The following is a 21,980-nucleotide window of genomic DNA, read 5'->3' as shown; positions in this document are numbered from 1 at the left end:
TAAAAGGATGAGTACAAAGGCCATGTCTGCTGAGGGAGTCCTGGGCATCACCAGATCTCCTAAGGAGTGTCCTGGCCTCTTTGTTTGATTTCACCTGCCTCCTAGGGGCAGGCCTGTTTTTTCTCAAGAGACCTTGCCTGCCATCCTCCACAGCCGTAAAAATTGCCCTTGGCCTGTTGTCTCACCCACCTGAGGGTCTGACCTTTAAATTGAAAGTGGACATGTTGGAGAGTGGGAAGTTGCAGGATGCCTGCAGTGAGGCCTTCCATATTTGCAGGAGGATGGAGCCAGAGTGCTTATGAGTGTCAGCACACTCTCCCTTCTGAGCTGAGGGGATGCTGCCGCTCGCCTGCTGCTGTGGGATTCGTTTGCCTTCCTTATTCATGAGATGAAGCTAGGGCTTGGGTGAGATGCTGCATCTGAGGCCCACTTCATAATAGCACTAGTCTGGAACACTCAAGTACCGACTATGTTTCCGAATGGTGACAAATACCTTATACGTATCATTCAAAAGTTTAAGCTTTCCTATTATGGCAAAGTATGCATCACATGGTATCTATCCTGTGGCTACTTTTAAACACAGAGTTCAGTACCAGAGTGACATGCCAGTGTGTGTCAGTGGATCTGCCACAGAGAACCTTTATTGCCATGCACCATGTGCTTGTGTGGCACAACTGGTGTGGCCTGCTGAGCTGCTGACATGCTCATATGGAGCACTCTGGACACCATGCCTGGCTCAGCATGTGCTGGGCCCAGTGATGTGGACAGCACTAAGATTTTCACACGGTTTCAGGACTTCAGTGTGCTGTGTCCTGGCCTTGCATAAGAGGCTTTTTACACTCCTGTGGTTAAATGCAACTACATTTTTTTTAGAATTGTTTTTAGAATTGATGCTCTTCTAGTATTGACGTGTTTATCTTCCTGCCCAAACTCATCAATACAATGATAGACTTTTATAGTCTATAAAATATGGAATAATTGCTCACCTATGGGATTGGTTCCAGGACCCCTCTCCAATACTGAGATCAGAGGATGCTCAGGAGACTTATATAAAAACTGCCATTGTATTTTCATATAACCTATATGTTCCCCATATACTTTAAAATACCTCTAGATTATTTATAATACCCATTCTAGTGCAAATGTTTTGTCAACAATTGTAATACTATATGACCCAGTAAACTGTGAGAAGAGAAAGGGCATTAAGAGCTTGAGGCAGATATGCTCTATTAAGAAATTTTCAGTGTATGGCTGCACCTTTGAATGTAGACCCCCTCAGATATGAAGTACATACTGTACAAGTGTGTGTTGTACGATCTGGGAAGTAGAAAATATGCAGAATGTGACCAGTTCTGTGTTGGTTGTGTGCCCTGTTGTCCCCACTCCTTTCACTGGGAGGAATGGACTACGGTATTCAGGGCAAGTACCTGGTGCCCACCTTAATGACAAGCCAAGTACTCTATAGCTCTCATGAGCTTTGCCTATAGGGATCCGTGTTGACTCTGTTTCTTAGCAATTAAACTTTATTATGCAACCCAACTAGCTTATAAAAGAAGGAAAAAGGTTAAAGGGACGAAAGAGTGAACCTTCCGGTAGCCGTTCCACGGGACGGATCCTTAGGTGTCTCTCTGGCCGGCGTGCTGATCCAGCTTGTCCGCTGCTCCTGCACGCTCTCCCTGCAGCCGACTTTGTTTTTCTCCCTTCCCCAACTCCCTCAGTCACGTGGGAAGGACCGGCTCCTTCTCCCGGTGAGGGTCCATTAGAAAGACAATAGACCAGGTGGGGTTCCCAGGTCTGCTTCCAGAATTCCAAACCCAGGATGGCTCCACTCAGTCTGTCACAAGCTATTCATGGGGTGCCCAAGGGTAAAGCCCACCAAAACTGCTCCCACTTGTGACAAAGCTTACTCCTTCCCACACATCCCCCTTCTCTTTAAAAAAAATCAAGAACTATAAACACACATATACATATATACATAATCATCAGGTATCAAGTACATAACCAAGTCCTTTTATACTAGTTAACCTGAGAAAAAATATTCCACTATTCTACCAAAGAGAGTCCCTTTTTTTTTTTTTTTTTCATGAGAAATTTCAATTATCCATCTATAAAGGTGTTTTTAATTCTTAAACTAAAGCTTCTAGTAACACTGTGGCTATCTAGTCTTCAATCCCATCAGAGATCCAAGAAGGAAAATCTATCTAATAAAGGATGTGCTGGCAGGCAACTTTCAAGTTGCATAGGACAGAGAGAGCAGACTGCCTGGATATTCACCGAAGTCTCTCCTTCGGCCCAAAACATCCAACAAACTGCTTTTTGAAGCAGGAAATCCGACGGTCCGGTCCATCTAGTCTCTTCAAAGCTGGACAGTCAACTTTCCAGCATCACTGTTGATCATTGCAGCCAGTCAGCCTGTCATCAGCAGTAGAGATAAGAGCATTTTCTCTGTCCAGTGACCATTCTGTCACCTGCGTCTCTTGAAGCCCCCATCTTCAGTGATGCAAATGGAGAAGCGGCCAGGAGTGGATGTCCCTCTCTGTCAGGAAAGCCCTCATCTTTAAATGCCATATTCTGTGGATCTCTGAAGAGTTTGAAAACCAACTCTATCTATTCCTACAGTTAGCTACTATTCCTATGGAGACATATACAAGAAATTAAACAAACCTGCTCTATGACAAAGTAAGTTAGTATCTAGTAGGATTTCTTCGTAACTAAATATCAACTCTTATCCCCATCTTCCTGAACATTTTTCCTAAGACATTAGTGGTACATGAATAATACATTAAATAAACATTGAATAAAATGAACTTAAGTTTCTAACATACAATATATAATATTTTGTCAACATATAACATACAATACATAAGGCAAAATGAAAGACAATATACAATTTAAATTTTTATCAATGAAGCAAAAGTTGAAGTCTTAAATTTCCATCAATCAAAAGTCTTAAATTTTCTTCAATCTACAATACCAATGTAAGATTTTGAAGTTAGTAGATTCAATAATCTACTTTAGTCTACAAACATGTGTCCTCCCTTCCTTCCCCCCTTTCCCTTAATATTAAAAGGGATAGAAAGTAAGAGAGAAAGAAAGATAGAAGAAAGAAACCCCCAAATGAACGTTTATTAATTGTAACTAACCCCGTTAGGCAAAGATGAGCATTGGTAACCCACCAAAAACACCCACTCCACCTACTGGGAATGGGGGCGTCGTGTTCTCAAAATTACTTTATGCTGTTTCGGAGAAAAATCTTTTCGGGTACCCTAGAAAAATAATATATTGGCCAAGTGCTGGAAAAGCTAGCTGTTTTTGTCCAGTCCTTTTGGGATCGATCCTTTTGGCTAGCCGATTTATTGTTAATATGCATGCAAATTCGGGAAGAAGCAGTAGTGCCAGTGGCAGAAGTTCGATCTTCATAATTGTCCTGTTTTTTGCTCTGAAAGTAAACAGACTTTTGAAATCATTAATATGGATGTTAGTACATGTATAATTTTTCAAGGAAACATCAGTTGAGGCACCTTGCTCAAGATGCCAGAGGCATGCTTTTGAGGTTAAATCACCCATGCTGCCTGCTTTGTCTACAGCCTTGTCCTGCTTTTTGCAAATACAGGGCTCTACCTGCATATACACCAACAGGACAGAAGAGGGCATTAGTTCTCCAAGCTGTAAGAAACAATGTCAAGTTGTTAAGGACCAGGTAGCTCTTAAGACTCACTTGCTATATGGTCAGATCTAATCTTTATAAGTTTAGTTGGTAGCCATATTTTTTCATTTCCTGTGGAAACATATGCATACCCACGACCCCATCTCAAAACTACCGCAGGTTTCCATTTCATACTTGACAAGTCCTTGTAGAATATTGGTTGACCCAATTCCTCAGTTCTTTCTATCACCCAATGTCTCTCCGCAGCTGACGTCCCTTCATCATTCACATTAAGAAAATTTAGAGTCAACAAAGCATTATTTAATCGGTCCCGGGGTGTCTTTACCCTTCCCTTTTGTTTAATAAGCATTTCTTTTAAGGTACGATTAGCTCTTTCCACAACTGCTTGTCCTGTGGGGTTGTGAGGTATACCAGTAACATGTTTTATATTATAATACATAAAGAAGTTTTTCATCTTAAGGGACACATATGCAGGAGCATTGTCAGTCTTAATTTGTGCAGGTATTCCCATAAATGCCATTATTTCCAGCAAATGAGTAATCACACAGTCAGCCCTTTCAGAACTTAAGGCAGTTGCCCACTGAAAACCTGAATATGTATCAATGGTATGATGCACATACCTCATTTTCCCAAATTCTGCAAAATGAAACACATCCATCTGCCAAATTTCATTCCTTTTGTTACCTCTAGGGTTAATTCCCACAGGTAATGGTAGTTGACTATATAAGGAACATGTAGGACACTTATTAATTATTTCTCTGGCTTGTTGCCAAGTGATAGAGAATCTTTTCTTCAACCCCTTACCATTGACATGATGTTTTTCATGAAATTTTGAGGCTTCGAATACATTACCTATTAATAATTTGTCGATCTCTTCATTTCCTTGTGCCAATGGGCCTGGTAAACCTGTATGGGATCGAATATGAGTAATATACAAGGGATAATTTCTGCTTCTGATGACCTGTTGCAGTTCTATAAATAAGGTAGTCAATTCTGTGTTATCAGGGGTAAATTCAGCAGTTTCTATATGCAAAACAACTCTTTCAGCATATTGAGAGTCAGTAATTATATTAAGAGATTCAGGAAAATCTAACAATACCATAAGGATTGCATATAATTCTGATTTTTGAACTGAGGTAAATGGGCTTTTAATCACCTTGGTCATTTTCTCAGACTTATAACCAACCATACCTGATTATTTGCGTCAGTGAAAAAGGTGGGTGCCCCTGAGATTGGTGACCTCTTTACAATACGTGGAAGGATCCAATTAGTTCTTTTTATAAACTGTATACGTTTGCTTTTGGGGTATCTATTGTTAATGTCTCCCAAATAGTTACTACAAGCTCTTTGCCAATCTTCATTAATTACCCATAAAGACATAATCTCAGAATCAGTAAGAGGCACTACAATTTCCGTCGGGTCCATCCCTGACAGTTGGCGCAATCTTATTCTTCCCTTTGTAATCAATTCAGAAATTTTCTCTATGTATGTTTTCAATTTTTGCTCTGTTTATTTGCCAGAAATATCCATTCTATGATCCTGTCTTCCCTTTGCATAAGAAGCCCAGTGGGAGAATGTTTCGAAGGCAAAATAACCAGAATGCAACCAAGTTCAGGATCGATTCTATCCACATATGCCTTTTGAAGTTTTTGCTCCACCAGAATTAACTCCTTTTCTGCCTCAGCGGTCAGACATCTAGGACTGTTTAATCCGAATCCCCTTGTAAAGTTTGGAACAAGTTACTTAGCTCATAGGTAGCTAACCCAATTGTAGGCCTTAACCAGTTAATATCTCCCAATAATCTTTGAAAGTCATTAAGAGTTTGCAATTGATCTCTACGGATCTGTACTTTTGTGGTCGAAATTTTTTGTTCACTTATTTTATAGCCTAAATAGGTAATAGAATCTCCTCTTTGTATTTTTTCCACAGCAATCTGTAATCCCCAGCATGGTAGAATTCTTTGTGCTTCCTGAAACATTTTTTCTACAACACTAGGATCAGAATCAGCTTAGCAGAATATCATCCATGTAATGGTATATGATAGATTGAGGAAATTGCTTACGAATTATTTCTAAAGGTTGCTGCACAAAATACTGGCATAAAGTTGGGCTATTCAACATTCCCTGTGGAAGTACCTTCCAATGATATCTCTTCATTGGCGAATTACTGTTCAGAGTAGGTACTGAGAAAGCAAACCTTTCCCTGTCCTTCTCATGTAAAGGTATGGTGAAAAAAACAATCTTTTAAATCAATTGTAATTATATGCCAAGACCTAGGTAGCAAGGAAGGCAAAGGAATTCCAGGTTGAAGTGAGCCCATGGTTGAAATCACCTTGTTTATGGCCCTCAAATCTGTTATCATTCTCCATCCACCTGATTTCTTTCTTACCACAAACACAGGGGAATTCCAGGGACTGGATGATTCTTCGATGTGTTGAGCCTCCAGCTGCTCTTTCACTAACCCGTGAAGCGCCTGTAACTTTTCTTTTGTTAAGGGCCACTGCTCCTGCCATACAGGTCTGTTTGAAATCCATTTTAGAGGCAAGGCGGTTGGTATCTCAGCAGTGGCCCCTCTTAAAAATTTTGACACTCTAAACCTGAAGAGGTTCTGAGGTTGGACAATGGGCATAGCTTGTAGTCGCCCCGATCACTTACATGAATCTCTTCCCCAAGAGCGTGTGCCAGTTCACCCATAGTTTCAACCTTGTTTATCACGGTAATTTTGCATGAATAGTAATCTGAGTACCTCCATTGCTGTAAGAGGTCTCTCTCCCCATAGATTTATGGAAGTCAGCCACATAGGGTTTCAGCCTCCCTATCTGCCCATCTGGTCCCACACACTCAAGCCACTGTACACTTTGTTTTATTTGAGATAGCTTACCAATTCCTACAATTTCTGTACAAACCTTCTTAAGTGGCCAATTTTGGTTCCAAGACTTCTGGCAAATGATGGAGACATCGGCTCCGCTGTCCACCAAGCCTTCTATTTTAACACCATTCAATTGTACAATTAACTTAGGTCTCTGATCATTAATTATTGTTTGCCAGAACACCCGGGTCCCTGTGCTTCCGAATGCACCAGTCCTTTCCACTGGAGCGGCTTTGCCCTTAATGTAAGGAAACAGTAGGAGTTGAGCAATTCTATCCCCGGCATTGATTTTCATCTCCTTTTTCACACATGCCATGATTTTTATTTCCTCTTTAGAATCTCCGTCTATAATACCGGGATGCACAATAAAACCATGAGAAGTCAGCCCACTTCTTCCCAGAACCATTCCTACTGTGCCTGAAGGCAAAGGTCCGAAAACACCAGTATTTAATTTGTAACATTCAACCTGGGGAGATAGGGTAAGAGACATATTTGAAGCCAGATCCAAGGCTGCACTGCCTTCAGTAGCATGCATTAGATCACTAACACTCAGTTCCCGTTTTCCTGTGGGTTTGTCACTTCCTGACTGGCCAAAGGAATTCGGCTGGCATTGTTTATGGGGGCCCGAGCCGATGGCCCCCTCCTGCCGTTTCCCGTCGGCAAGATATTGCCTTGCACATCTCTCTTAGACTGACAATCCCGAGACCAATGTTTCCCTTTCCCACAGCGACTACAGTACCCTGGGAGTCTTGGCACCTCATTACCATCATAACCAGAACCTCCTTGTTCTCTCCTACGAGTTACGTTTTCTCCTGGGTTATTGCGCCTTCTATCTCTACAGTTTCTTTGCACATGACCAATTTTACCACAATTGAAGCACCGAGTATTAGGATATCTGGGCTCTGGCTAAAGCTTGTCCCACAATATTATTTTGATACTCCTGAGAGTTGATATTAACTGTCTCCTTTACCCAGTCATCTAGTGGAGCGCCTCTTTCCTTTAATGGTCTAAGCACCCTCTTACAGTCAGCATTTGCATTCTCATAAGCCATGATAAGTTTTAATGCCTGTTTGTTGTCAGAATCTGGCATCACCTTATCCATTGCAGATCCTAACCTCTGCAAGAATTCTGTAAAGGGCTCCAAGGGTCCTTGGAACACTTTAGTAAAGGGAATAGTTGTTTTCCCAGGTTCCTCTACCAGCTCCCAAGCTCTCAAGGCTGCCTTACGACATTGTTCAATCACCCTATCTCAGCTTGAATTTGTTCTCTAATATTAGTATATTGTCCCTTCACCAAGCAAATTGATCTCTATTAATATTTATTCCCTGTGTCGTATTTTCCTGTTCTATTTTTATAGCCTCTGTTCGCCACCATGATAACCACTGTAACTGTTGTGCTGCTTCCAATACCGCTGAAACTAAATTTTTCCAATCTTGGGGAACAAGTCTATTTTGTGTGGCCCAGCTATTTAACATTTGTTTAACAAATGTAGAGTGCATACCATATTTGACGACGGATTCCTTAAAATGTTTTAAATCCATCATGTCTACAGGATGCCAGGCCATTTCATAACCCTCAGCACCATTTTGCTCAGGTACATGTCTTACAGTGACTGGAAAAGCTGAAGGTGTCCTGGGCGACTGTGGAGGTATCTCCACTGGGACATTACTTCCAAAGACCTTTTGGGTCGGTCTAGCTTCCTTTGCCTCTGGTTTCTGACCTTCTCCATCCTTTTTAACCACAGGTGCCTTCTGCTTTTCCAGCCCTTCCAGTTTTTTCTGCATTTTGCCCATTGTTCAGTCAAGTCAGTAATTCTTTCAAAGGATAGAGCTTATTGACTCTTCTGTTTTTCTGGCTTCCGGTCTCTCTATGTTCCTGTCCTTCATCACTACCAATTACCAAAAATTCTTTCTGCTTTCCCATCCCTTCATTTTCTTTCCTCAGCCTTTCCATCTGTCCAGTCAAATCTGCAATCTTTTCCAAAAGGATAGAACTTACTGCCCCTTCCGGCTTTTCTATGTCATTAGCCTTTCTTTTAATCCTTCTAAACATGAAATATTGTAATAAAAGGACAATGAAAAAACAGAGAATTCCCTCTAAGTATAATGCAGGAAAAAGTTTTGCAACAGCAGTTGCAACTTTGCTGATACCCTGAAACAGCATTTCTATACCTTCGAATACTGACTCTTCCACCGTACCCTTAGGGACTGTGGAACCCATCGGGCCCCACGTCGTGCGCCAGATGTTGACTCTGTTTCTTAGCAATTAAACTTTATTATGCAACCCAACTAGCTTATAAAAGAAGGAAAAAGGTTAAAGGGACGAAAGAGTGAACCTTCCGGTAGCCGTTCCACGGGACGGATCCTTAGGTGTCTCTCTGGCCGGCGTGCTGATCCAGCTTGTCCGCTGCTCCTGCACGCTCTCCCTGCAGCCGACTTTGTTTTCTCCCTTCCCCAACTCTCAGTCACGTGGGAAGGACCGGCTCCTTCTCCCGGTGAGGTCCATTAGAAAGACAATAGACCAGGTGGGGTCCCAGGTCTGCTTCCAGAATTCCAAACCCAGGATGGCTCCACTCAGTCTGTCACAAGCTATTCATGGGGTGCCCAAGGGTAAAGCCCACCAAAACTGCTCCCACTTGTGACAAAGCTTACTCCTTCCCACAGATCCGGGATCCAAGAGCCTGCTGAAAGCTGAGACACTGTGAGGCCACACCCCTCCTGTGAGACCTTAGCCTTGGCATGCCTTTCTGTCCTAGCAAGAGCACCAGATTTTCTCAGGCCAAAGATGAGAACCAGCCTGGGTGGTGCCCAGCAAGGCTGCCTGTGCCCAGTAAGGATACAGTATGGTGGCAGCTGCTGTGTTTAATAAGGAGTGGCTATAAAGCACTGTGCTAATTAAGTCCCACCCCTGCGGAAGTCGGCTGTTACCAGCAGGGGCAAAGGGTTTTCTTACGTACCTGAGGCAAGATGGCTGGGCTTGGTGTTAGGCAGATGCTAGCTGCAGGGAACTGAGAACCCTGGGGTAGATTTGGCCTATGTTGTTACCTACGCACTTCCAGCAGGTAATAGTCAGGGTCACAGTACTATGAGGAAGATAGATCGCCTGTGTCAGTGGTCATATCGCTGTGGGCCCTACCTGATGTCATTGCAGCTCACAGCTAGCCTCCTGCCTCTGAGCCAAGTAACTCGCCCTTGGTACCCAATATTTTGTGCATGGTCGTGACAGGGCTGGACCAGAAAGCCCCCAGCCACAGTTTAAAGGTGTTGGCAGGACACGGAGTCTTCAAGGTCCCAAACGGTGGTGTGACAAGAATTCTTCAGGGTCTCTAGTGTGGTCGAATTTTGATGATGTGATGTTAGCGTTGTGAGTGTTGGGAAAGGCACCTGTGTTAGCATCTGACAGGCCCAGATAAACCGGCCCTGACTTTCTCCTTGGTTTTCCCCATGAAAGCTTGGCTGCCTCCATTCCTTGTCATACATTCTCTCACAACAAGGAGTATGGGTGTCAACATGCTTTAGGGGTCACTTGCTTAAGGGAAACGTGTCCACATACGGAGAAGAGAGTCGGGGCTGCTCTGCGTCAGACCAAACTCTATTGAGACCAGGACTGACTATTGTCTGGGCTTCTCAAATGTCACCCATAGCATCATATTTTGGAGTAGGATGTTGAGATGGCCTGTTAGCTGAGACTCATGGGATACACACCCAGTTTTCTCTTACCTGTATACCCTTTCCCCTTTACTTGGTACTATGGGCTGTCCTGACAATGCTCCTCTAACTTCTTGTTCCCATCGTAAGGATGCTTAACCGTTGCTAGTCTCCTGTCCCTGTCCCAGGAACTGGAGGATTCTGCCCCCCCCCCAACACTCTACCTTTTGTTTCCAGTAATTTCCATTCCATTTCTCTTTATCCTTTTAGAGACACCCCCCCTCATTTTTCTCCCCAATATTCTAAGACTAGGACTCCCTAGTCCCTGGAGTATACAGGATTAAAGACAGGAGAGATGACTCAACAGTTAAGAGCATGGGCTGCTCTTCCAGAGGACCCAGGTTCTATTCCCAGCACCCACGTGGAGACGCAAAATGTTTTATAACTTCAATTCCAGGGAGATCCGCACCCCCTTCTGGCCTGTGTGAGCACTGCATGTACATGGTGTACAGACATATATGTACAGACTAAAACAAAAACAAAACCATACAGATAATTTAATTTTAAAAATTCTTTAAGAAAGATAACTGGACTCATTATTTTGTTACTGCTTTCTTTATGCCTAGCATGTCACCTGGGGGTATATTTTGCCTTCTAATATACATCCACTTGGGCCTATAACATTATTGATTCCATAGCAAAAATTGGAGCATGACAGAGGAAAGGGATAGGTGACCAAAGAGATTTTAAAAACTCATGTTCATCCTATGAATAAGCAGTGAAATTCTCCCCTGAGTCAGCACTGTGTGCTCTACCCTGGATGACACACTGCCTGATGGGCAGATAGTCATTTAAATCAGCTGACACAAGTCCAGGAAGTGCACTGCTTACACGACACACTTCTAAACTATTCAGAAAAGTGCCCACAGAGCTAAACAGTCATCAAGCTGCTCATAGGACCAATTCAGTTCCTTAGCTGGATGTGAGTGAACAGATTTGCACCAGTGTCTCTTGGAAAGATTTCCAGTGTATGCCGTAAGGGTATCTGGGGGCTGAAGAGATGGCTTGACGGTTTTGAGTGGGCACTGTGATTGCAGGGGACCTGAGTTTACCTCCTAGCACCCATGCTCGGTGGTTCAGGACTGCTTGCAGTTCTAGTTCCAGCACAGTCTATTGCCTCTGGCCTCCGTTGGCATGAGCACTTGTGCACATGTGTCTTGACATGTGTCTTCCACGATTGCTGCATACTTCCTAACACTATAAATGAGCAAGATACCTCTGATTATCTTCTGGTCCATATTATATTCAAAATACATTTCAGGTGTCTTTCTATGTACATATCTCTGAGCTCTGTAGCCTCAGTTTGGCTCTACTGCCTTCTAGCTTTGAGTGGCACACAGGAAGTCATCCGCCATTGAGAAGTTGTTATGTTATTGACCTGCATGTCCTGTTGGCACTGGCCACTTGGATACACATTATTTGTGGCATGCAAGGATAGCTGCAAGACGGACACAGGGGCAGACCTCAGCGGGGACTCTTGCCCATCTCTTTCTTCCTCCCGGTCTCCACACTGCATTTTGCTATTCCTTGCTCCGTTTGGTGATGGACTGTCCTCCTGTGGTCACTCTATAAGGCTGGGGCAAGCAGCTCAGTGCCTCTGCGTCCTGCCCTTTCTTCTGTCACCTCTGCCTTCTTTCCTAGTAATCAAGTTCTGACTGGGGCTGACTGCCAGCAGCCACTGGAGTGTATGCCAGCCCACACACTTACAATACAACAAAGCAACTCCGCTTTTTCTTCTAGGGAATTTGGTGTTTGTATTGCAGAAGTGAGAAAACCCATTAATTTTGAAACAAATGTATGCAAATACATTTATTAATATAGGAAATAGGAAAATCAGTTATTGCTTCCTTTATAAATAATACAGGCTTAAGTTTTAAAGATATTACTTTTGCTAAAATGCATTAGACAGCTGTGAAAAAAATAACATTTTTCTTTGTGGTAATATCTTTAACCAGATTTGTAGCACTAACAGTATTTCCTATGTATATATTATTTTTATTTAATACAGGTAATCTTTTTATTACCAAATCATATTGTTTCTCAGGAGATTACCATCAGCACTTATAAAAGCTGCAAAAGGAAAAATGGGACCAGGAAAAGACATCAATCTCCCACGATGTGAGGTTCAGGCTGCAGATTAAATACACAAAGCTCTTAATACATTTCAATGAGCGACTCGTTAGGTGCAGATTTATTTAGATTTCCCCTATTCCATTTCCATTTTCATTTCAATTTGATGGTGGACATTGCCTCCTAATTTTAACACAGAGCAGAGTGACCTGGGTGGGGGACACACATCTTTAAGCTGTGTGTTATGGTTGAGACCTCATGGGGGACCAGGATATTTTAGTGTTCCCACCCCTGTGCAGAAAATAAAGCATGCCTCACAATGGATCAACACCACTGGCTCAGAGACTGGACCACCCAGTCCCTGTCTCCCAGGATGCCCAGGTCCTCCTCTTCCAGAAAGAGCTGAGTTCTCTTCAACCTTCGGCCCCCACACAATAGGCCAAGTTTGTACCAGTCCCAGAGATTTCCTTGGGAACTGGCAGGGGCAATACATGCCCTTTATGGATGTATCCATGCCCCCAGCCTGGCATTCACCACTTTGAGAGCCTTGGGGTAGGCAGTGCACCTTGAGTGCAGAATGGAAGCGCCAATCCACTCCCGACTTCAGAACTCAGCCCTCTGAGGCTGACTGTCTAGAGGGAGGCAGGCACACGTGCCTGAGCATGCCACTCTTTCTCCCACAGGGCGGAAGCTTTGATGTGGCTGACAGAATGTTCCACAGTGTGAAGAGCACATGGGAGTCTGCCTCCAGAGAAAACATGAGTGATGTCAGGGAGTTGACACCTGAGTTCTTCTACCTGCCCGAGTTTTTAACCAACTGTAATGCAGTAGAGTTTGGTGAGTAGAGGCATTGGGAAAACCTGATGAGCCTAGGGCCAGGAAGCCTGGGGTTTCCCCTGTAGACCTTCAGAGAAACACCGATGTCATCAGTCTCCTTGCTGGAAAACTCACCAGGCCTCTAGTCAGGACAGGGCATTGGATGTGAAGCCCCTGTTGGGTGACAGAACATTGCTGTGAAAATGGCATCTGAGGAAGGATGCTGGCCCCCGGGCTTCTAGGACAGCAACAGATACCTACTTTGGGCAAGGGCCTTTGCTCTGAGGATCCCAGGTATCTGGAAGCCTTGCTAACAACTTAGGACTAGCATGCCTACCCTTGGGGCTCCTAACCTTGGGACTCACAAGCCCCATTTCTGTTGTGTCTGACTGCTGGATCTTGCAGTCCAGGGTGTGTCAAGACTTCTTCCTGCTTCAGAGAAAGTACAGAAGTTTCCTCTGGAGACTGTACATGTACCAGGCACCTCTCCTATAGATGAGTATGAGAATAAGATGGAGTGATGTGTTGACAGGGGGCATATGGTTAGAGGTGGAGCAGGGTACAGGCAGGCTCTCCAGCTATGGGTGCTGTGAGGGACACCTGGAGGCCGATATTAACATCCTCCAGGCTCATCCTTCCTTAGGCTCCCCCTATTCCTTCAAGCAAGGGTTTGGACCTCAAGCCAGGCCATGTGAGATCATTTCCCACAAAGCCTCGTGTGGTTTCCAGCCCTGGGCATGAGGCCACAGTGCTATGGAACACTTGAACCCTCTCCAATTCTGGTCCAGCTGGCCAGCCTGAGCTGGGTCTTTGGAGAGCTTGGCAGTGTTTAGGTTCTCTGGTGCCTCATGGTGGGCACTGGGCAGAACTGAACAGATACAAGAGACAATTGCCAGAGGCATGGTGCAGCTCAGGATGGGAGGTAAGCTGGGTGGCAGTGGAAGCTAAGAGGAGAGGTGCTGACTAGGCTTAGGTGGGGTACCAGGCAGAGCTCACCCCTGCCAATGGGTTACAGCTGGGTTCTCTGAGAATGATGTGGCATATGCTAAGGTGAAGAAATGACAGGATCAGAGACAATCAGGCATCACTGGGAGCACAAGTGACTGTGTAGCACCTACTGTATGCCGGCACCTCGGGGACTTACGGCTTGTCTTAAAGAGGTGCTCTAGGCAAGGAAGCAGGGTGCAGATTTAAGTTATAAACTGCTAAAGAAGCAAAGCACTGCCAGGTGCTGGGAAGTCCTGTGAGGAAACCATCATTTGAGAGTGAACTGGAGACACCTGTGTTATTCTGTTCCCCAGGAAGAGACTGAATCCAAGTTCGAGTGATGAGGAAAGGAGGCTCAGCACAGCCAGAAAGCCTGAGACTAGAGGGAAACATTATTCTGCTTGTTCCATGCATGTTCTAGAGGGTTCAAGCAAGACCATAGGAACATTGCTGGGCACTGGTCACGGCTAGTGTTATTTTGTGTAGGCTTGCTTTTTCTCATCTCATGCCAGCCCATCACTTTGTTCAGCTTTGTCAGTGCTATCACTCTCACAAATAGAGAAACTGAGTCCAATAGAGGTCAAGTAACTTGTTCAGTATTGGCAGCTGGTGGTCAGGGGAGACTTGGGCTGGGATCCAATCGCCTCTTCTTACCCTCTGGGGACTCTCCATTTAAAAAAAAACACTATAGTAGGTTGAAGATGTTGGAAGATGTTGTGTGCCGAGAATTTTGAGTGATGCCTAGCATAGACCTACCGTATTTTTCGGACTATAAGACACACCTGAGCATAAGACACACCCAGTTTTTTAAAGCAGTAAAACAAGACAAACAGTAAAAACAGCAATCAGACCATAAGGCACACCCTAATTTCCCCCACAACTTTTGGGAGCAAAAGTGCATCTTATGGTCCAAAAAATGTGGTAGGCGATGATATGTTTGGGTTATTGTCAACGTCTTCTGTTGTTTCAGTCCCTTGGTGAAAGGCATTGTTAGTGGTGAAGAAGGTGCACCCATAGTGATAACAGAAAGACGGTGTGGCTTGGGGATCTAGCTCTACTGCTGCCTAGGAAGCCAGGAGGACCTCATGAAGGATGTCAACTACAGGGCCAAGCAAGAGGACTGGGGCTCTGTAGGTAGAAGAGGCAGGAAGCAGTGTGGTCTGATGGGATCCAGCTCACATTCCAACATACAAGGAGTCAGAAGTTGCAAACAAAGTGGTTCTGATGTCCTTTGCCTTTGAACCTAGCATGGCCTTACTTATGCCTACTGTTTCCCTTAACACCCAGGTTGCATGCAGGATGGGACAACTCTGGGAGATGTGCAGCTCCCTCCCTGGGCTGATGGGGATCCGAGGAAATTCATCAGCTTGCACAGACAGGTGAGACACTGCAGTCCATCTTGATGTGCACTTACACACAAACACACACACACACACACACACACACACACACACACACACACACACATACACACACACACTCGAGGCTCCAGGAACTTTTCTGTCTCAGTAGTGGGGACCAGTGATTGATGGGGACCAGTGACTGGTGGGGACCACCTTGAGGCTTTGGTATCTGGAGAAACCAGAGAAGGGACAGGACCAGGGATGCTTCTGTTCCTGGAAGTTTAAAGAACGCCAGTTTGCTCTGCAATTGTACTGATGGACATCATGACAGGAAGTGAGACTGATGCTTCTCTGGTGGCATGTCAGTGTCCCCACCAGCTCCACTGGTAGGGCCACTCCCTGGACAATGTTCTCAGCATAGCACAGAGCTGGTTTGAAGGCCCCATGGAGTTCTCACCTACACAGTACACACCCTCACACACAGTAGCTTAGATTTAGAGAACTGATGTTTTAGAAAAGCATTAGTTAGGCTTTAATGTTCTCTGGGCTTTGATTTCAGGCCCTGGAGAGTGACTTTGTCAGTGGCAACCTCCACCATTGGATAGACCTAATTTTTGGGTATAAGCAGCAGGGGCCAGCTGCTGTAGAGGCAGTGAACACTTTCCATCCCTACTTCTATGGTGACAAACTGGACCTCAGCAGCATCAGTGACCCTCTCATCAAGAGCACCATCCTGGGATTCATCAGCAACTTTGGACAAGTGCCCAAGCAGGTAGGTATGGCTGGCATGGCATTCATAGTGCTTTATCAAGAGAGTGGACAGCACATGCTTGGGAGAAAGAACAAAGATGTTCTATCCCGTTAGGAGTGAAGATAGTGGTGCTAAGGGGTAATCATCCCCAGCCTTCAGAACTAGGGCCCTACCCACATACCTCCTGAGGAGGTAAGATGACGTCAGTAGCATGGGATAACTGCTATGTTCTTCTATGACATACATGATACTATGAAATTTCTTTTTACACTTTTAATTAATTAATTTACTTATTTAATTAATCACTTTACAGCCTGATTCAGCCTCTTCCCTCTTCTCCTCCCAGTCGCATCCTCATGCCTCCTTCCCCTATCCCCCATCTCCTTTTCAGAGAAGGGGAGGACCTCTATGGGTACCAGCCCACCCTGGCATCAGAAGTATCAACAGAACTAAGAGCGTCTTCTCCCACTGAGGCCAGACAAGGCATTCCAGCTAGGGGAAAAGGGATCCAAAGTCAGGCAACAGAATCAGAAACAATCCTTACTCCCATTGTTAGGGGAGCCACATGTTGAACAGGCTGCACATCTGCTACATATGTGTAGGGGGTATAGGTCTGGCCTGTGCATGATCTGTGGTTGGTGGTTCAGTCTCTGTGAGCCTCCATAGGCACAAGGTAGTTTATTCCGTAGGTTTTCTTCTGGTATCTTGACCAGTCCAGGTCCCTCTATCCTTCCTCCCACTCTTCCATAGACTTCCTAAGCTTAGCCTGTTGTTTTCCTGTGGTTCTCTGCCCTTGCTTCCATCAGCTTCTGGATGAAGCCTCTCAGAAGACACTTAAGCTACAGTCCTGTCTTCAAGCATAGCAGCGTATCATTGATAGTGACAGGAGTTGGTTTTCTCCCATGGGGTGGGTCTCAAGTTGGGCCAGTTATTCAGTAGCCATTTCCTCAACCTCTCTTCCATCTTTTAGCCCTACACTTCTTGTAGGCAGGAGACATTTTGGGTCAAAGGTTTAATGGGAGGGATTATGTCCCCCTCCGTCCACTGGAAGTCCTACCTGGATGCAAGAGATGGCAACTTCAGACTCCTTAACCCCAGCTGCTAGGAGTTTCAGCTAGGGTCTCCACCAGAGACTCCCAGGAGCCTCCTCTGTCTCAGAGATGCCTACCCCCATTTATTTCTGTTCTTTCTCCCAGTCCTACCCCTACCCCTGGTCCCCACCCCTGTTACCATCCCCACCTTCTTTCCCAACCAGTTTCCTCCCTCTATCTACTTAAGATCTCTATTTTATTTCCTCTTCTGAGTGAGATTTAAGCATCCCCCCTTGGGTCTTCCTTGGATTCTTGGGGTCTGTAGATTGTAGCATGGTTATCCTGTACTTTATGACTAATATCCACTTATAAGTGAGTAGTTACCATGTTTGTCTTTCTGGGTCTAGGTTACCTCACTCAGGATGATCTTTTCTACTTCCATCCATTTGCCTTCAATTTGCGTTATGTATTTGGTTTTAATAGCTGAATAGTATCCCATTGTGTAAATGCCATAGTTTCTTTATCCATTCTTCAGTTGAGGAACATCTAGATTGGTTCCAGTTTCTGGCTATTATGAATAAAGCTTCTATGATCATAGTCGAGCAAATGTCCTTTTGGTATGATGGAGCATCTTTTGGGTATATGCCCAGGAGTGGGATAGCTGGCTCTTGAGGTAGATCAATTCCCAACTTTCTGAGTAACCTTCAGATTGATTTCCACAATGGTTGTACAAGTGTGCACCCCCCGCCCAGCAATGGAAGAGTGTTCCCCTTTCTCCATATCTTCGCCAGCATGTGCTGTCACTTGAATTTTTTCTCTTATCTGACAGGTGTAAGATGGAATCTCAGAGTCATTTTAACTTGCATTTCCCTGATGACTAAGAATGTTGAACATTTCTTTAAGTGCTTCTCAGCCATTAGAGATTACTCTGTTAAGAACTCTCTGTTTAGCCCTGCACCCCATTGTGTTATATTATTTGTAGGTGTCAATTTCTTGAGTTCTTTATGTATTTTGGATATTAGCCCTCCCTCTCTCAGATGTAGGGTTGGTGAAGATCTTTTCCCAATCTTTAGGTTGTCGTTTTGTCCTATTGACAATGTTTTTTGCCTTACAGAAGCTTAGATCTTAGAGCCTGAACTGTTGGTGTTCTGTTCAGGAAGTTGTCTCCTGTACCAATGAATTCAAGGCTCTTCCCCACTTTCTCTTCTATTATGTTTAGTGTTGAGGGATTTGATCTACTTGGACTTGAGTTTTTTGAGAGGTGATAAATATGGATCTATTTGCATTCTTCCTCATGAAACATTCAGTTATACATCACCATTTATTGAAGATGCTTTCTTTTTTCCATTGTATGGTTTGGCTTCTTTGTCAAAAGTCAGATGTCCATAGGTGTGTGGGTTTAATTCTGGATCTTTGATTTGATTCTATTGATCAGCCTGTCTATTTTTATTTCAATACCATGCAGTTTTTTTATTACTATTGTTCTGTAATACAAGATACCTTACTATCTTGGTGATACCTCCAGAAGTTCTTTTATTGTGCAAGATTGTTTTAGCTACCCTAGGTTTTTTATTTTTCTATATGAATTTGAGGATTGCTCTTTCGAGGTCTATAAAGAATTGTGTTGGAATTTTGATGTGAATTACATTGAATCTGTAGATTGTTTTTGATAAAAATGGCTGTTTTTATTATGTTACTCCTACGGATCCGTGAACATGGGAGATCTTTCTACCTTCTGATATCTTCTTCAATTTCTTTCTTCAAAGACTTGAAGTTCTTGATCCTCTTTGATTGTCTTACTGTTCTAGGTAGAATGTCAAGTACCATATTGAATAGATATAGAGAGAATGGGCAGTCTTCTCCTGTCCCTGATTTTACTAGAATTGCTTTAAGTTTCTCTCCATTTAATTTGATTTTGGCTATTGGCTTCATGGATATTTTAGTTATGAGCTTGTATCCCTGATCTCTCCAAGACTTTTAACATGAAGTAGTTTGTATTTTGTCAAAGGCATTTTAGCATCTAATGAGATGATCATGTGGATTTTTTTTTCTTTCAGTTTGTTTTTATGGTGGGTTATATTGATGTATTTTCATATGTTGAACCAACCCTGCATCCCCGGGATGACGCCTACTTGATCATGGTGGATGATGTTTTTGATGTGTTCTTGGATTTGATTTGCGAGTATTTTGTTGAATATTTTTAAATCAACGTTCATTAGGGAAATTTGCCTGAAATTCTTTTTTGAGTCTGTGTGTGGCCTAAGTGTCTAGGTGACTGTGGCCTCATAGGATGAGTTTGGTAATGTTCCTTCAGTTTCTGTTTTGTGGAATAATTTGAGGAGAATTGGTATTATCTCTTCTTTGAAGATCTGGTAGAATTTTGTCCTGAAACCAACTGGCCCTGTTTTTTGTTTTTTGCTTTTTTGTTTTTGGTTTTGTGGGGTTTTTTTGAGGGGGAGGGGGTCAGGAGACTTTCAATGTCTTTTTATTTCCTTAGGGGATTATAGGTCTATTTAAATTGTTTACTTGATCTTGATTTAACTCTGGTAAGTGGTATCTATAAAGAAAACCATCCATTTTGTTTAGATTTTTCCAATTTTGTGGAGTACAGGTTTTTGAAGTAAGACATAATGATTCTTTTGATTTCCTCAATGTATGTTGTTATGTCCCCCTTTTCATTTCTGATTTCTGCCTCTCTGCCTTTTAGTTAGTTTGGCTAAGGGTTTGTCTATCTTGTTAATTTTCTCAAAGAACCAACTCTTGATTTTGTTGATTCTTTGTATTGTTCTCTTTGTTTCTATTTCATTGATTTCAGCCCTGAATTTTATTATTTCCTGTCATCTACTCCTATGTGAGGTTGCTTCTTTTTCTTCTAGAACTTTCAGGTATGCTTTTAAACTGCTAGTGTGAGAATCCTCCAATTTCTTCATGAAGGCACTTTGTGCTATAAACTTTGCTCTTAGCACTGCTTTCATTATGTCCCATAAGTTTGGGTGTGTTATGCCTTCTTCTTTCTTTCTTTCTTTCTTTCTTTCTTTCTTTCTTTCTTTCTCTCTTTTTTAAGATTTAAATGTTTATTCCCACTCAGCATAGTGTCTTAAGCTTTCCCTTTTGTTGTTGTTCAAAGCATGACCTTAAGGGTATTTTTAAGTTAATGAATGTAATCCAAGGTTCCTACACTGTATTGGTGTATGTTGGGGCCCGTTGAGCCCTGAATATACTGAATATGCCTTCATTTTTATTGAGTTCTAGAAAGTCTGTAACTTCTTTCTTATTTTTTCCTGATGAGATGGTCATTGAGTAGGGAGTTGGTCAGTTTTCATGAGTTTTTAGGCTTTTTGTTGTTTCTGTTGTCATTAAAGTCCAGTTTTAATCCATAGTGGTCTGATAAAATACAAGGTGTTATTTCAATTTTCTTGTATCTGTAGAGGCTTGTTTTATGACAAACTATGTAGTCAATTTTGGTGAAGGTTCCATGAGATACTGAGAAAAAGGTATATTTTTTATGTTTAGATGGAATGTTCTGTAGATATCTGTTAGATTCATTTGATTCATCACATGGGTTAGTTTCATTATTTCTCTGTTTAGTTTCTATCTCAATGACTTGTCCATTGGTGAGAGAGGGGTTTTGAATTTCCTACTGTTAATGTGTGGGGTTTGAGGTGTGATTTAAGACGTAGTAATGTTTCTCTTACAAATGTGTGTACCCTTGCACTTGGGGCATAGATGTTCAGAATGGAGAACTCATCTTGGTGGATTTTTCCCCTGATGAGAATGAAATGTCTTACCCCATCTCCTTTGATTATTTTTGGTTAAAAGTCTATTTTATTAGATATTAGAATGGCTACTCCAGATTGCTTCTTGGGTTCATTTGCTTGGAAAACCTTTTTCCTGCCCTTTACTCTGAGGTAATGTCTATCTTTATTGCTGAGATGTGTTTCTTATATGCAGAATGATGGGTCTTGTTTTCACATTCATTCTGTTAGCCTGTGTCTTTTTATTAGGAAATTGAGTCCATTGATGTTGAGAAATATTAATGACCAATAATTGTTAGTTCTTGTTAGTTTTATGTTGATGGTATTAGTGTGTACATTCCTTCTTTTGTTTTGTGTGGAATCATTTGCTTCCTCTGGTTTTTTTTTTTTTTTTAATGTAGGTAATCTCCTTGGGTGGAGTTTTCCTTTTAGTATTTTTGGTAAGGCTGGATTTGTGATAGATATTGTTTAAATTTGGTTTTGTTCTTGGAATACCTCATTTTCTCCATCTTTGGTGATTGAGAGTTTTGATGGTTATAGTAATCTAGGTTGGTATCTGTGGTCTGTTAGAGGCTGCAAGACATCTAGTCCCTTCTAGCTTTTAGAGTCTCTGTTGAGAAATTGTGTGTAATTCTGGTAGGTCTGCCTTTATATGTTATGTGACCTTTTTTTTTTTCTTGCAACTTTTAATATTTTCTTTGTTCTGTGTATTTAGTGTTTTGGTTATTATGTGACAGGAGGATTTTCTTTTCTGGTCCAGTCTAACTGGTGTTCTGTATGCTTCTTGTATGTTTATAAGCATCTCTTTCTTTAGGTTGAGGAATTCTACAAGTTTGTTGAAAATGTAGCTGGGACTTTTTGCCTTCTCCTTTTCCTGTTATTCTTAGGTTAGGTCTTTTCATAGTTTCCCAGATTTCCTGGAATGTTTTGTGTCATAGATTTTTTTAGATTTAACACTTTCTTTGACTGGTGTATCAATTTCGTC

General features: G+C 42.8%; 1 protein-coding gene across 1 annotated transcript in view; it reads left to right on the top strand.

The window, feature by feature from the left end:
* Wdfy4 (WDFY family member 4) overlaps positions 1 to 21,980 on the top strand; it is a 238,370-nt gene that overhangs the window by 201,499 nt on the left and 14,891 nt on the right. Inside the window, exons 49-51 of the mRNA XM_051141818.1 lie at positions 12,996 to 13,149; positions 15,403 to 15,494; positions 16,018 to 16,230. Of these exons, the coding sequence (XP_050997775.1) occupies positions 12,996 to 13,149; positions 15,403 to 15,494; positions 16,018 to 16,230 (459 nt within the window). The remainder of the gene's footprint in view (positions 1 to 12,995; positions 13,150 to 15,402; positions 15,495 to 16,017; positions 16,231 to 21,980) is intronic.

This window comes from Acomys russatus, chromosome 3 (genome assembly GCF_903995435.1).
Source record: "Acomys russatus chromosome 3, mAcoRus1.1, whole genome shotgun sequence".
Classification (NCBI taxonomy): Eukaryota; Metazoa; Chordata; class Mammalia; order Rodentia; family Muridae; genus Acomys; species Acomys russatus.
This window is presented reverse-complemented; position numbering and strand designations above follow the sequence as displayed.